Raw genomic sequence first — 16,364 nt, 5'->3', positions numbered from 1 at the left:
GGAAATAACTTGCACTAGCCTACTCCTTCATTTGTAGTCATATAAGAGTAAGACATTATTCAAAACTATTCAAAATATTTATTTTATTTGTTGTACATTCACAATAAAAAACAAAACGTACTTTTGTGAAATAAAGGAAAACTGCCGCTTTCTCAAGAGTGCATCACAAAAATGAACCGAAATTCTGCATATAGGCTGCTAATTGTTGCAGTTTTTTTTCTTTTGTTTTGTTAATTCATTAATTATTTAGAAAAATATATATTTTGTATATGGGCCTGTTTCTTTTATATATAATAGCTTATGTTTTTCTCAGTTCGCAGAAGCGTTGCAGGTGCGTGAATCCTCACGTTCATGTTTATGCTGCTTTTTGCGAGTATAAAATGAATCCCTGGAAAACACATTTAGGTATTTGTAATGGGTCAAGCCATCTATCCATTTCAATTTAATTGAATTGTAATTTAACATATTCTTGTCGGTTAATGGTTAATATGGCTTAACGACCGTCGGTTAGGAGAAATAAAATAACCGGAATGAACATTCATATTTCCTATAAACTTTAATCAGAAAAATTATAATAATACAACTGCAACTGTTTATGATCATTGCTTGATTATCAACAGTGGCCTATCTAGTCTATAAGAAAGTACAAAAAAAAAATACTCATGACACTTAATACAAATTATTTTATGTAACCCTATACAATTTAATATAGGCTTTTTTTTTGTTTCAAATGGATGAAGAACAACTAGCCTAGCCTATAATGTACACAATAGGATAAATTATGTATGGAAACAGCTCGAGGGCAACATTTTTTTGCGATACACCAAAACTTATACAACAATTCGTTTTTTAGGGCTGACGTCATGACGCACACCATTTTATCAGTAAAAGGTCAGTTGGATGGAAACAGGCTGTAGACAGCAAATTTCGCAAAGTTTTTTTTAATGCATATCTGTTACAGAAGTAGGACGGAGACAGAGAGATGGGTTAATGAATAGGGTTTATTTGTCTACTGGTGAGCAATGGAGTGAGATGTCAGGTAAGTAGCAAGCTTGGAAGTCTTGACGGATAAACTGGAGGAATAACTTGCATATCTTCTTTTAGGCAGAGAGGTGAACTGGAGGAGACTGGGAGCTGACTCGGGGGGAACACAGGACCAGACAGGCTGGAGATCCTAGGAGTACACACACAGGAAGGTCGTTCTGCAGGTAAGTAACAAGACTATAGTTGAGACAGCGATAGCCGTCCTCTTTCGATTAACGAGAGCGGACATTGAATGCTTGGCGGTGTGTGTCTTTTATGGCAGAGGTGATGAGTGGCATAATGATGTGCAGATGCGTGTGATCAGTAATCGGGTGAGGGTGTGCATTGTGATTGGCTTGTGGCAGAGCCTGGCAGATCTGTGACAATCTCTCTTTGTCGACAACAAAACAGTGCAAAATCTGGATGGAAACCTTTGTTCAGAAACATTTTTGCGAAATAGAGCAAAAAGACTAAATCAGATTTAAATCACTTAATATTAACTTCTTGTTTATTGAATTTTGTTGCCCTGACTTTGCCTTAGTAAAGTCTGCCACAGACCATGCTAAATGCTAACCAATCTGTTCATATAATCTAGTCATTCTAAATGTGTGTGTCCTAGAAAATCTGTGCTTATAATACCATGATTAAAAATCTATATTTGTTGCTACAGTAACAGTAATCTAATTTTGTCAGATGGGGATATCGGTATTATGAATTTATAGGCTACTGTAAGTTAAAGATACCTAAATTGCATTTTGCTGTTCAAGTGCTGGTTTAATACATTTACATTTATGCATTTAGTAGACGCTTTTATCCAAACCAACTTACATTGCATTCAAGTTACAGTTTCTACATTTTTATCAGCTCTTGCTTTCCCTGGGAATCGAACCCATGATCATGGCGTTGCAAGCACCATGCTCTACTATTTGAGCTACAGGAAAGAAATAGAAATGAAGTATATGTAGTAATATAAATTTTTTTAATGCGCATGAAAACTGAACCTTGATGCACACAAGACATGGTAATAAAAAAATTCGGGCTTCAGCCCCCTTTGCCCACCCCTAGCGCCGCCACTGTTTGATTCCCAGGGAATGAATAACTTAATCAAATGTGTCGGGGAGCTCAGGGCACAAACTAACACGGGGTTAGTTGTAACACACATGGTTTAAATATTTCCACACGTAATAGCATAACCAAATTTACAGTATTTACAGGATAAGCTCTTCTTGCACTACACATATATCTACACAGCTTTGCTTTATTTAACTGGTTTGCACTCTATCTATTCTGCCATGCGACTTATGCCACTTTATCTATCTCTTTTTATTTTTCTACAATGTCCTCATTTGTATATCTGTATAGTTGTATGTGCATATGTTTAAACTGTATTTATCTGTATTTGAACGTCTACTGTCAGTGTCTTAAATGTTAACTGTATGCACCAAGGGTCTGAGAGTAAAGCAATTTCAATTCTCTGTATGTATGTGCTGTACATGTGGAAGAATTGACTATAAAGCAGACTTGACTTGACTATTTACTAGCTGCCATATCAATGATCCGATATTCAATGATCTGCCATTTATTCGATCTGATAACATTTTAAGCTGTCATATGGTTATGTTACAGCATGCCCCTCATATGTTACAATGTACCCCACCTACGGGGCATGTTGTCACATTTCACTTCCATTCTTTTGAGATAAATAACGAAAAACATACACACTGTAATTATAAAACAACGCAACATATTTGCACTAGAAAAGTGTGAAATTAAAAAAATTACACTCTGAACCCCATGGCTGTGGATTTACACAAACTAAGAAAGTCAAACAGTGTTAGGTTGTGGCCCGTGCTCCCCTACTTTAAATACAATATAACTTGCTTTGGATAAAAGCATCTGGCAAATGCATGAATGTAATGCAATGTAAAACAAAATGTATTTTGGGCTACCTAATTCTGCATTTCTGTAAAATGGACAGCTGCCTGTTTGATGATTCTGCCCTCATATTCAGGATCCTGCTTTTGCTTGGAGAAATCTCCTGTAACAGAGTCACAACACCCTTTTAGTGTTACTATAGTTTATGATCAGAAAAATAAAAAAAAACTACCGTACAGTAATACAAATATTTTTAATAAAATAAACTTTTTTAGTAACACTTTACAATAAGGTGTCATTTGTTAACATTAGTTAATGTATTAACTAACATGAACAAACAATGAACAATGCATTTATTACACTATTAATCTTTGTTAATGTTAGTTAATGAAAATACAGTTGTTTATTTATGTTAGTTCACAGTGCATTAACTAATGTTAACAAATACAACTTGTGATTTTAATAATGCATTAGTAAATGCTGAAATTAACACTAAGATTAATAAATGTTGTAGAAGTATTGTTCATTCTTAGTTCATGTTTACTAATTAGTTTTTAACTAACGTTAATGTTAACTAATGAACCTTATTGTAATGTTACCACATTTTTAAATATTTATAAGCAAAACTTTATGCACTGTGAAAACTTTAGATAATGTTTCTCTCTGATGTCGCTTGTTATGACAGATTTATCCAGATTATATTATATTGCTTGATGCATTATTGTGTAACATTTGGAGAGGACGCTACATCAGATCTGAAAGATCTGAAGATTATCTACTTACTGTGATAGTTTTTTGTATGTCTGTGTAGAGCAGTTGTATCATTGAAATGCTTCCCACATGCACTGCAGTGATACAGTTTCTCTCCAGTGTGAATCCTCTCATGTGTTTTCAACTCTCCTGACTGACTGAATCTCTTGTCACAGTGTGAACATTTGTACGGTTTCTCTCCAGTGTGGATCCTCTGGTGCAGTTTTAAACGGCTCGCTGAAGTAAAAATCTTCTCACACTCAAAGCACATGTACTCTCTCACAGCATTGTGTATTTTCTGATGTTCTTTCAAACTTTGCAGCCATGAAAAACTCTTTCCACACAAATGACATGAATGTAGCTTGTCCTTTATATGAACTTTCAGGTGTGTCTTCAGGACTGAAGCCCACAGAAATGTCTTCCCGCACTGATCACATGTGTACAGTTTCTCTCCAGTGTGGATCATTTCATGTCTTTTCAGAGTTGATGACCGACCAAATCTCTTGTCGCAGTGTGAACACGCATAAGGTTTTTCTCCAGTGTGGATCATCTCGTGCGTTTTCAGGGGTCCTGACTGACTGAATCTCTTGTCACAGTGTGAACACTTGTAAGGTTTTTCTCCAGTGTGGATCATCTCATGCGTTTTCAGGCGTCCTGATTGACTGAATCTCTTGTCACAGTGTGAACACTTATATGGTTTCTCTCCAGTGTGAATCCTCTCATGTGTTTTCAGGATATCTGCCACACTGAATCTCTTGTCGCAGTGTGAACACTTGTAAGGTTTTTCTCCAGTGTGGATCCTCTCATGTGTTTTCAGATGTGATGACACACTGAATCTCTTGTCACAGTGTGAACACTTGTAAGGTTTTTCTCCAGTGTGAACAACCTCATGTCTTTTCAGGGTTCCTGACTGACTGAATCTCTTGTCACAGTGTGAACACTTGTAAGGTTTCTCTCCAGTGTGAATCCTCTGGTGCAGTTTTAAATAGTTTGCTGTAGTAAAAGTCTTCTCGCACTCAAAGCACATGTAATCTCCTACACCAGTGTGTATTTTATGATGCATTTTCAAACTTTGTAGCTGTGAAAAACTCTTTCCACACAAATTACATGAATATGGCTTCTCCTTTGTATGAACTCTCAGGTGTTTCTTCAGGACTGAAGCCCACAAAAATGTTCTGCCGCACTGATCACATGTGTGCGGTTTCTCTCCAGCGTGGATCCTTTCATGTGTTTTCAGATTTGATGACACACTGAATCTCTTATTACAGTGTGAACACTTATAAGGTTTTTCTCCAGTATGAACTCTCATGTGAATATCAAGACTATATCTGCATTTCAGTCTCTTTCCACACTGAGTGCAGGTGAAAGATTCCTTGGCTCTTGTTTTCCTTAATATTATCTGTTTGCGTTGACTACAATTCAAAATTTTTTCTTCAGTTTTGAAGTGATTTTTCTCCTCAACTTCACTTATTTCTTCATTGTTCTCATTTTCTTCATTCAACTCTGAAATAAAATCAAAAACAGTTCCTTTGTCAGTAACTCATAAAAAATGAAAAGACAAATTAAACCCTGTTGTAACAGTGGAAAGTAGACAATTGGTATACAAAATGTTTGATACTTTGATGCAATTTTACATTTACATTTATTCATTTAGCTGACGCTTTTATCCAAAGCGACTTACAATTGCTATATATGTCAGAGGTCGCACGCCTCTGGAGCAACTAGGGGTTAAGTGTCTTGCTCAGGGACACATTGGTGTCTCACAGTGGATTCGAACCCGGGTCTCTCACACCAAAGGCATGTGTCTTATCCACTGCGCACTTTTCATTAATGAGGTACCTTGATTTTCGAATTATGAAGGCACAAATCCCATGTTTCTGTAGGAAGAACGTTAATCTAACATAATTTTCTTGCAAAAAAGTACCCAGTTCATAGAAAGTGTACATTATTATTTGATTTAGGTATATTAATGAAGATCTTTAAATAATTTTCCAAAACTACTTTAAAACTACTTGAACATTATAACCATCAGCACTATTAATAAAGAAAGAAAAATAAACACCAACCTGTTTTTTGTTCAGTATCTTCAGTGTGTTTGATTCTACAGGGTTCTGGATCTCTAATCTCCTCTCTGTCCTCGTTAATAAACTCAGTCTTCACAGATTTCTTCCTGATGCTTTGATGCTCGTCTGCACTTGTAAACTGATGGGAATATTCCAACTGAATATCTGTGTGGAAGAAGCAGATTTGCCAAAATCAACAAGAAATCAAAGAGGCACTGCAAATCATTATCACTATATTAGAAGTGTGTCAACACAAAAGAGAGAGTGTAGAGTAGATAAATTTAAAATGCTCATTCAGTAACTCTGCTGTCACATAAGAGCTAATTCACATTCTATGTATTTCTGTTGTCTGTCTTTCTAAATAACAGTAAGAATGAAAAATTAAAGCATAAACAGAAATCTGATGACACCCATCATCATTAACAACTACAGGTAAATAACTACACTAGAGCAGTGGTTCTCAAACCTGTCATGGGGACCCCCAACCACAGAATATTTTGTATGTCTCCCTCATTTAACACACCTGATTCAACTCATCACCTCATTAGTAGAGTCTGCAAGACTTGAAATGGGTGTGGCCTATGAGAGAGGCATACAAAATATGTGGTGGCTGGGGGTCTCCGGACAGGTTTGAGAACCACTGCACTAGAGCACGTGTGAGACCCAGAAAAAAAAAAAAAAAAAAAAGTTTTGTGAATTTATTAGGCTATTTTTCAAGATTTAAAGAGCTGTTAATGCTGCTTTGACACATTCTGTATTGTAAAAAGTGCTATAATGGAAACATTAATAACAAAATACAATTCTATACGAATATCCAACATTTCTGACACAATAACTAAAAAACAAACAAACAAAAAAAAAACCTTACAGCTTGTTCTGCAGTAAATAGTTAATGCCATAAACTTAAGCCAAGTATACAGAGTAGTGGTCGGCCGATATTTGTCATTTGATAAGTGTTTCTGTTGGGCCGATGAGTTCGAGGCCGGACTTTTATTTTGACGGTGCTGAGAACGGCAGCACCTGAGCACACAGTGCTCACATTCTCCCTCTTGTTCGCCGTCGTCGTTTAGTTCTGTCTAATACGGATAGAAGTCTAATAAACAGATAGAACTGTTAAACAAAGGAAATCAAATGTATACAAAAAGTATTATAACGATTGCTTTAATTAGTAATATAGGCAAACAATACTTTGTTTGAATGACTAATGAACATTTAATTTCACAAACTTTGCAAACTCAGTCGAATCCAGTTGTGTAATTGTGTGAAGTGTGCATGTGTATCCTGCATGATCGTGTTTTCTCTGCGTGACTTTCTGTGCAAATTGAATGCAGACAGCTTCACTGGATATGCACGATAGAAAAACTTTAAACTCGTGATTTTAAATTAAGCTGTGCTTTATGCATTTGCCCACTGTCAAATTAATGTCATTTTTACTGTGTGCTGTATGTAAAATGAGTGTTACCTTGGCTTTATTTGAAAAAAATATGATTCCCAATGCACACAAACTTCCCAGAATACTGAGTGCCCTGTTGGTTACAGTGTTTAGTTCATTTTTAATTATACTTTTATTAAATATTTGTGAAAAATACTTTGCTTCTTAAGTATGCTTATTCACATTATTTTTTATCCATTTTCAAATGAGTTAATTTCTTAAATATGAATTAAAATAAATAAAATTATATTGGCTTGATATCGGCCACCCTGCTTTCCAATATGCATGTGGAGACTCAATTCTTGTGTTTTCTCTGATCACATAGCTATCCAAAAAATTTAATGACAGTGACAAGACACAGATAATAAATAATGTACAAATATACAAAATGGACAATATGCAAAGTAGCACAAACACAATATATAAAATAGACAATTCAGTATGTACAGGTATGTTAGGTGTAAAATTGAAATGTAATATGTTAAATAAAAAATAAAAAAGTATGATAGTGTTGTGTGTTTCATGTTTATTGTTAAGAGTTCAAATGTTCATGAGATGGATTGCCTGAGGGAAGAAACTGTTTCTGTGTCTGGTCGTTCTGGTGCTCAGAGCTCTTTAGTGTTGACCAGACGGTAACAGTTCAAAGAGGGAGTGTGCTGGATGTGAGGGGTCCAGAGTGATTTTACCAGCCCTTTTGCTCACTCTGGATAAGTACAGTTCTTGGAGAGTAGGGAGGGTTGTACCAATGATTCGCTGTGGTCAGATTTGGTAGCTGAGCTGAATCAGACAGTTATTGAAATGCGGAGGACAGATTCAATGATGGCAGAGTAGAACTGTTTCAGAAGCTCCTGTGGTAGGTTGAACTTCCTCAGCTGGCAAAGGAAGTATAACCTTTGTAATTTAACAATAGAGTTAATGTGAATGTCACACTTCAGGTCCTGGGAGATGGTGCTGCCCAGGAATCTGAATGACACCACTGTTGTTACAGTGCTTTCCATGATGGTGAGTGGCGGAGAGTAGAGGGTTTCTCCTGAAGTCCACGATCATCTCCACTGTTTTGAGCGTGTTGAGCTCCAGGTTGTTAAGACTGCACCAGACAGCCAGCTCCTTAACCTCCTGTCTGTAAGCACACTTGTCACCATCTTGAATGAGGCCGATGACTGTGGTGTCATCTGCAAACTTCAGGAGCTTGACGGGGGTCTTTCGAGGTGTAGTCGTTGGTGTACAGAATAGCAGTGGGGAGAGAACGCAACCCTGAGGGGCACCAGTGCTGATGGTGCGGGTGCTGGATGAGAATTGTCCCAGCCTCACTAGCTGCTGCCTGTCTGTCAGGAAGCTGGTGATCCACTGACAGAGAGAGGTGGGCACGGAGGACTGAGTTAGTTTGGGCAGGAGGAGGTTTGGGATGATAGTGTTAAAAGCCGAGCTGAAGTCCACAAACAGGATCTTCACATAGGCTCCTGGTCTGTCTAGGTGTTGCAGAACATAATGCAGTCCCATGTTGACCATCAGGACCTGGTGCTTTCTTCCTCTTCTGCTTCTGGAAGACCTGGCGCACATCGTCTTCGCTAACCTGAATTGCAGATGTGGGGGAGAGGGGGTTGCTGGAGGTGTTATTGGTTGTGTGGAGAGGTGTTCAGGGCAGTTGTGGGGTGTTTTTTCAAACCTGCAGTCGAATTCAGATCGTCTGCCAGTTGTTGATTGTGTCTTGTAGTTGGTGATCACTTTCAGACCTTTCCACACTGATGCTGAGTCTCTGGAAGTGAACTGAATCCTTTAGTTTTCCAGAATAATTCCTCTTTGCCACTCTGATCTCCTTTTCCAGTGTGTATTTCGCCTGTTTATACAAGACTTTATCCCCCTTTCTGTAAGCATCTTCTTTGGCCTGACGGAGCTGTCTGAGTTTTGCAGTGAATCATGGTTTGTCATTGTTGTAGGTTAAATGAGTCATGGCAGGAATGCACATATCCTCACAGAAACTGATATAAGATGTTACAGTCTCTGTGAGCTTGTCCAGATCGTTGGCAGCATTTTCAAAAACAGTCCAATCAGTGAGAGAGAAACAGGCTTGTAAATCCCACTCTGTTTCATTAGTCCATCTTTAAACAGTTCTTAATACAGGTTTTGCGGATTTAAGTTTCTGCATGTAGGACGGAATAAGATGAACCAAACAGTGATCAGAGAGTCCTAAAGCTGATTGTGGAACCGAGTGATAGGCGTCCTTTATCGCTGTGTAACAGTCATCCAGTATATTACTGTCTCTGCTGGGACATGTGATGTGCTGTCTGTATTTTGGCAGTTCTCGGGAGAGATTTTCTTTATTAAAGTTGTGAATGATTAAAACAGAGTCCGGGTGTTGTTGCTCACTCTCTGTGATCATATCAGCGAGTTTCTGTAAAGCTGAGCTTGCGGTGGAATGTAGACATTCACAAGAATGAACGAGCAGAACTCCCGCAGTGAATAGAATGGCTTGCAGTTAATGAAGAGCGTTTCGAGATCTGAACAGCACATCTTCTTTAACACAGTTACATCTGTATACCACCTCTCATTGATGTAAAAGCACATCCCCCCGCCACGTGATTTCCCCGTTGATTCTGCGTCCCGATCTGCTCTGATCAGCTGGAAATTAGGCAGATGTAGTACGCTGTCCGTTATGTCGCCATTTAGCCAGGTTTCCGTGAAACACAGAGCAGCAGAGTTAGAAAAATCCTTGTTTGTCCGGGAGAGCAGAAGGAGTTTGTCCGTTTTGTTGGGTAGAGAACAGAGATTAGCCAGATGGATGCTAGGCAACAGCATTCGAAATCCGCGCTGACTAAGCTTCACGAGCGCGCCGGCTCGCTTCCCCCGTCTGTGCGTCCTCCTGAAGCATTTGACCAGAGCTACGGCTCCGCCAACTACAATGTCCAGCAAAACATCGGAGTAGTCAAAATCCGGTAAAAGATTTTGTGGTGTGTTCTGCCGAATGTTCAGCAGGTCAACCCTGGTAAAAGGTTGAGGAACAAAAAACAGGAAAAACAAGTACAAACACTGAAGAGCAATGCACAGTAGCTGCCATCTGCAGCGCCATCTTAGATAATGCGTGCATACGCATTCATAAAACAGGATACAGTACACAAGAACATATACAAGAACAGTAATAATATACACAATGACCTAAAGATATGTGTGTTCATTCAAATAAGGGTTTTTCTATGAATTAATTAGAGAAGAGTCCATTTTTATGGCCTAATGTCTCTTTTTCCTAAGGGAAAATGAAGTGAGTGTTGCACTGCCCGCATTCCTTTGAGTTAATAAAATAAGTGTTATCAGATGGGTTGCCATGGAACCAGGAGCCTGGAGTCATTGACAGACATACCAGCACCCAGTATGTGTATGGTCTGTGACCATTTGTTAATCTAATAGCTAATTGATTTGTTAAATCAAATGCAAAATTGTGTGTCTGATTGGTCTATAAGAGTCAATACACTTTCTATGGTCCCTGAATAGAAAGTTTTCAGGATTGAAAACTGAGACACTGAATTTCCTCAGCTGTCGCAGGTGGTACAGTCTTTGCCTGGCTTCCTTAACCTGTGTTTGGATGTGTGTAGTCCAAGTCAGGTTCTCGGAGATGTTTACACCGAGGTACTTGAAGCTACTCACCCTCTCCATAGGGGTCCCACTGATCATAAGAGGAGTGTAGGGCTGCTGCTGTCTCTTCCTAAAGTCCATGATCAGCTCTTTAGTTTTGCTCACATTCAGAGAGAGACAGTTGTCCTGGCACCATGATGTGAGTCTCTCTACCTCATCCAAGTTGGAAATGAGGCCCAGAACCACAGTATCATCAGCAAATTTGATAATAGATGTGGAACTGTGAGAGGACACGCAGTTATGTGTGTAGAGAGAGTAGAGCAGGGGACTAAGGACACAGCCCGTGGGGCTCCTACGTTCAGGGTGATGGAGTTTGAGGTGAACTGGCCAACTTTCACCACTTGAGGTCTGCCGGTGAGGAAGTCTTGAATCCAGTCACAGAGTGAGGAGTTTAGGCCGAGGTCTGTGAGTTTAGAAGCCAGCTTGATGGGGACTATAGTATTGAAAGCTGAGATATAGTCAATGAATAGCAGCCTTATATAATTCCCATTGTTGCTGTCTGTGTGTGTGAGGAAAGAGTGGAGGACGTGAGAGATGGCATCGTCAGTAGATCTATTGGGGCGATAGGCAAACTGAAGAGGGTCCAAAGTATCAGGTATGAAGGAGCAAATGTGGCTCTTTACAAGTCTCTCAAAAACCTTCATGACTATTGATGTGAGGGCAACTGGGCGATAGTCATTCAGGCAAGAGGGTTTATTGTTCTTTGGCACAGGGATAATGACAGATTTTTTGAATGAGGTGGGAACCACAGAGGTGGCAAGGGACTCATTAAAGATGGAAGTGAACAAACCAGTGAGCTGATCAGCGCAGGACCTCAGAACACGGCCGGTTATCCCATCAGGTCCGGCTGCTTTCCTGACGTTCACTTTCTTTAGCGCCCTCCGAACCTCATCCTCCGACACGGTGATTACAGGATTATCGCTGCTCTGCCTGCTGCTTCCTGACGCGCTGGACAGCAGAGTCGCGCCGCCGCCGTTGCAATCGAAGCGGCCGTAGAAGATGTTTTAACTCGTCAGCCAGCAATGGATCTGCTCTCACCTCTGCGGAAAATTTGTTTCCAAAGGCACAGATGGTCCTCAGTGCATAAAAGTGATTGAGCTCGTCTGGGAGGGAGGCAGAGCTGGAGGGGGGCACAGAGTTAGGTGGTTTGTAATCTGTGATAGATTGTATGCCTTGCCACATACGCCGGGGGTCTGAAGAATTGAAGTGATCTTCAATCTTCTGTTTGTGTGTGAGTTTGGCCTGGCAGATACCCTTCCTCAGGTTGGCTCTGGCTGAGCTGTAAGCCTCCTGGTCTCCAGACCTGAAGGCTGCATCTCTTGCTTTGAACAGGAGGCGAACCTCTCTGTTCATCCAGGGCTTCTGATTGGGGAAAATTTTTATTTTTTTGTGTGTGGTCACTCTGCTCACACAGCTGTTGATGTGCTCCATGACAGAGTTGGTATAAATGTCAATGTTAATCTGAGAGTTTGTGGTGGCCTGGGCAGCAAACTCACTCCAGTCTGTGTGCTGGAATTGATGTTGAAGAGTGGAGTCAGCACCTTCCAGCCAGATTTTAACAGTCCTTATTGTAGGTTTCACACATTTGATGACTGGGGTATACTTGGGGAGCAGGAACAAAGAGAGGTGGTCAGACTGACCCAGGTGGGGGAGGGGTGTGACTTTGTAGGCATCACTCACATTAGTATAAACGTGGTCCAATGTTTTATGTCCCCTTGTAGTGCAGGAGACATTTTGATGAAATTTAGGGAGAACAGATCTAAAAGTGCAGTGATTGAAGTCCCCAGCAACGATAAAGGCTCCATCCGGGTGCATGGTTTGTAATTTGCTAATAGCAGCACAAAGTTCTTTCATAGCCACGTTAGCATTAGCGTCCGGAGGTACATAAACTGCAGCAGCAACAATGCAAGTAAACTCACGTGGTAGATAGAATGGCCTGCACTTGATAATCAGGAACTCCAGCTCAGCAGAGCAGTAGGTATCAACAATGACAGAGTCTTTACACCATGATTTATTTACATAAATGCATACTCCACCACCCTTGTTTTTACCAGAGGATGCTGCTACTCTGTCAGCCCTGAAGAGAGAGCGTCCATCCATATGCACCACGCTGTTTGGGACATCGTTGCAGAGCCATGTTTCAGTGAAGAACATAACATTACAGTCCATAAGCCATTTCTGTGTGAGGGTCCAGATCTTTAGTTCGTCCATCTTGTTCATCAGAGACCGTACATTGGCAAGGAAGATGCGGGGCAGAGCTGGTCGATGTGGGTTTAGCCTTAGCTTAGCACGCAGCCCTCCACGCTTTCCCCGTCTTTGTTTACGGTCTCGACGCCGAGCACTTCCGGCCGGTACGAGTGATCCGCTTGTCCGCGGTGATCTCAGTAGCTCCGGCGGGAATTCGCTGAAGTCGAAAGGATGATCTAAAACTATGTTGGAACACTGTTTGTTGATGTCCAAAAGTGACTGTTTAGTATAGCTGTAGTTCGCATAGCTGAATCGCGCGAACACGAGTGAAATAACCAGGTAAATTAACACTATTTTCCTAAATCTGGTAAGACGCTGAGCCTCGCGATGTTTTCGCGCCGCCATCTTGGTGTCATTATAGAGAGTCGGACTTGTAATCCGAAGGTTGCGAGTTCGAGTCTCCGGCCGGCAGGAATTGTAGATGGGGAGAGTGAATGTCCAGCGCTCTCTCCACCCTCAATACCACGACTGAGGTGCCCTTGAGCAAGGCACCGAACCCCCAACTGCTCCCCGGGCGCTGCAGCATAAAATGGCTGCCGACTGCTCCGGGTGTGTGTTCACGGTGTGTGTGTGTTCACTGCTGTGTGTGTGCACGTTGGATGGGTTAAATGCAGAGCACGAATTCCGAGTATGGGTCACCATACTTGGCTGAATGTCACTTCACACTTCACACTTCACTTTTAAATTAATGAATTCAAATCAAAAATGAATGTTATCTGATTATGTAATCTGTATGAAACTGAAGTACAGTCTTTCCCGTATCTGAGCTCATTATATGTAGATGCCCTCACCTAGATACCAAAAATAAAAAATAAATAAAAAATCAATCTAATTCATCTAAATTTCATAGACCTGCTATGAGGAATTTACTTCATAAGAACAGCGTGATCTGACATGGCTTTATTCAGCAGAGAAGATCATTTCTGTCATTTATTTTATTGGTTAACATGTTATTTTTACATAAACCTGTATGGATTTTACTAGTTGGGCTTTTCCTGAACATCTTGCCAAACTGAAATTTATTGTTTAACTTTTAAGCTTTTTTGTTATTCAGATAATTTGCAGAGTATTTCTATTTGTTAACCAAAGGTGGTTACATTTTTTACATAAAAAAAGTTTAAGTATTACAGTTGTTTAAAGCTAAAAGGCTAAACTATTCTATGTTTGACTCAAATTGAAAGAATAAAGAGTTTAAATTCTATTAAGGTTTATATAGATTTTAAGATGTAGCCTAATTAGTGATTTGAATAATTAAGTTACTTATTGAGTAACTAAGTTACTTTTCAGACAGAGTAATTAGAGAAGTAATTTAAATGCAATATTAAGTAATTAGTAACTGTAATTAATTACTTTTTGAAAGTAACTTACCCAACACTGAATGCAATACATAATATCATATTATTGATATTAATAATATGACAATATCTGTAGTCAGTATTGATTAAATGGGAGGGAGAAATCCTGCCCATACCCAGCTAGGAAAAATGATAAAAGCACTTACTGAAGTGGTTGTCTGAAACTTGATTAAATTAAATAAAACAGCAAAATTATAACAAAAACAACATCATCAAACAACAACGAGATTACCTTAGATAAAGTTTAATTAATATTTGCATATAATACTGGTCAAAAGTTTGGACCCATTACTATTTTTAATGTTTTTGAAAGAAATTTATTATGCTCATAAAGCCTGCATTTATTTGATCAAAAAAAAAAAAATTATAATAATAATAATATTCAGCAAGGATGTGTTAAACAGATAAAAAGTGATAATGAACACTTATATTCTTATAAAAGATTTATTTTTTTATATATATATATTTTTACAAGATTTATATTTTTATTTTTAAGCATCTTTTTATTAATTAAAAAATACTGAAAAAAAAAAAATAATAAAAAACATTAAGCACTGTTTCTAACGTTGATATATATATATATATATATATATATATATATATATATATATATATAATTTATTTTATTTTTTGACCACATAGGCTAAATCCAGGCTTGATGAAAGTATAAAAGACTTCTTTCAAAAACATTTTAAATGTCTAAAACTGGCCTGGCCTACACTCCAGGTCAAATAAAAGCCATAATTAGGAAAATCATATGACATTCTTCAGAAATATCATTCATTTCTGTAGAGCTGTACTGTGAATAAGAATCAAATGACTGAGTTCAGCTTTGAGAAAGAAACCAACCTGTTTGTTCCTCAGCATCTTCTTGTTTGATGCTGAATACTTCTGCAATCCTTATGTCTTCACTTTCCTCTTTAATAAACGCCATCTTTATAATAGTGTGTCATGTGGATGTTTTTCTGTGAGTTTGGACAAGATGAGAATAATCAACACAAAGAAAATAAATCCAAACTAAATGTTACTCATGTGCAGATGCACTTTGCCAAAAAACATTTTATAAAAAGCATTACGATGTTACATTCAGTAATGAAACAATCATTTAAGAGTTTGGAACACGTCAAATGCTCAAAACACAAATCTTTCTTCAGACAAATCACAACAAAGCAGGACTGTGGCACAGCCTTGTGATGTCATATCTCCCCTCCAAAATAAAAGTCCCTTTCACACACTTCCCAGGGAAAGCAAGAGCTGATAAAATGTAAAACTCTAACTTGAATGCAATGTAAGTCGCTTTGGATAAAAGCGTCTGCTAAATGCATAAATGTAAATGTAAAATCAGAAATGTGCAGACATATTCAAATACAAATAATAAAACATATCAACAATGTTCAGAGTTACATTCTTGGTGAAATACACATTTGAATTTAAATTGTTGAATGAAAACAATCTGTGAGATTTGTGTGGCTTCACACTTATGTTTTATTTGATCTTTTATTTGATCTTTTTTTTTTTCTTTTATAGATTTATCAATGTTTAATTCAACAAACATTTGTCCATATAATTAAACTTTTGATATAGGGCAGCAGACTCAAAAAAACAATGGTAAAATAGTCAATGGTAAAAGTAACATTTTACAAAACATTATCAACTGGCAAAATGAATTGTGATTGTGTGTGCCCTCCCTGATTTAATTTCCTTATAATAGATGAGTGTGGTGAAAAACTGAGTGAAGACACGTGCCATATATAACCTAATAGGGATTTCTTAAAAAAAAAAAAAAAAAAACACTGATAAACACATGCAAATAATAGCTTTTATTGGACATAAAAAAGGACCACAAAGGAAATAATTCTATGACTTTTTTTGTGTGTTTTCACCTGTATGGGGTTTACTTGTACAATTTTATAAAAAAAACTTCTCCAAAATCACCATTAAAACAGTGAAAGATCATTTGTTGTCTGTACCTTGTGTAGAAGTTATTGGTGT

The 16,364-nt window shown here is 38.4% G+C and overlaps 1 protein-coding gene across 2 annotated transcripts; it reads right to left on the bottom strand.

Moving 5' to 3' along the window:
• Positions 1–928: 928 nt before the first annotated feature.
• On the bottom strand, positions 929–15,588 carry LOC306845963 (uncharacterized protein). Of its 2 annotated transcripts, none has more exons than XM_079378991.1 (5): positions 15,222–15,588; positions 5,715–5,876; positions 3,682–5,151; positions 2,973–3,061; positions 929–1,174 (listed from the first exon to the last, which is right to left on the bottom strand). In XM_079378991.1, the coding sequence occupies exons 1-4, from the start codon at positions 15,304–15,306 to the stop codon at positions 2,973–2,975; spliced, it is 1,806 nt and encodes a 601-aa protein (XP_079235117.1). In that variant the 5' UTR covers positions 15,307–15,588; the 3' UTR covers positions 929–1,174. The 2 variants fall into 2 exon arrangements, with proteins under 2 accessions (XP_079235117.1, XP_079235118.1); XM_079378992.1 differs by having other exon boundaries at positions 929–1,202; positions 15,222–15,578.
• Positions 15,589–16,364: the final 776 nt, after the last annotated feature.

Source organism: Barbus barbus, assembly GCF_936440315.1.
Source record: "Barbus barbus genome assembly, chromosome: 3".
Classification (NCBI taxonomy): Eukaryota; Metazoa; Chordata; class Actinopteri; order Cypriniformes; family Cyprinidae; genus Barbus; species Barbus barbus.
This window is presented reverse-complemented; position numbering and strand designations above follow the sequence as displayed.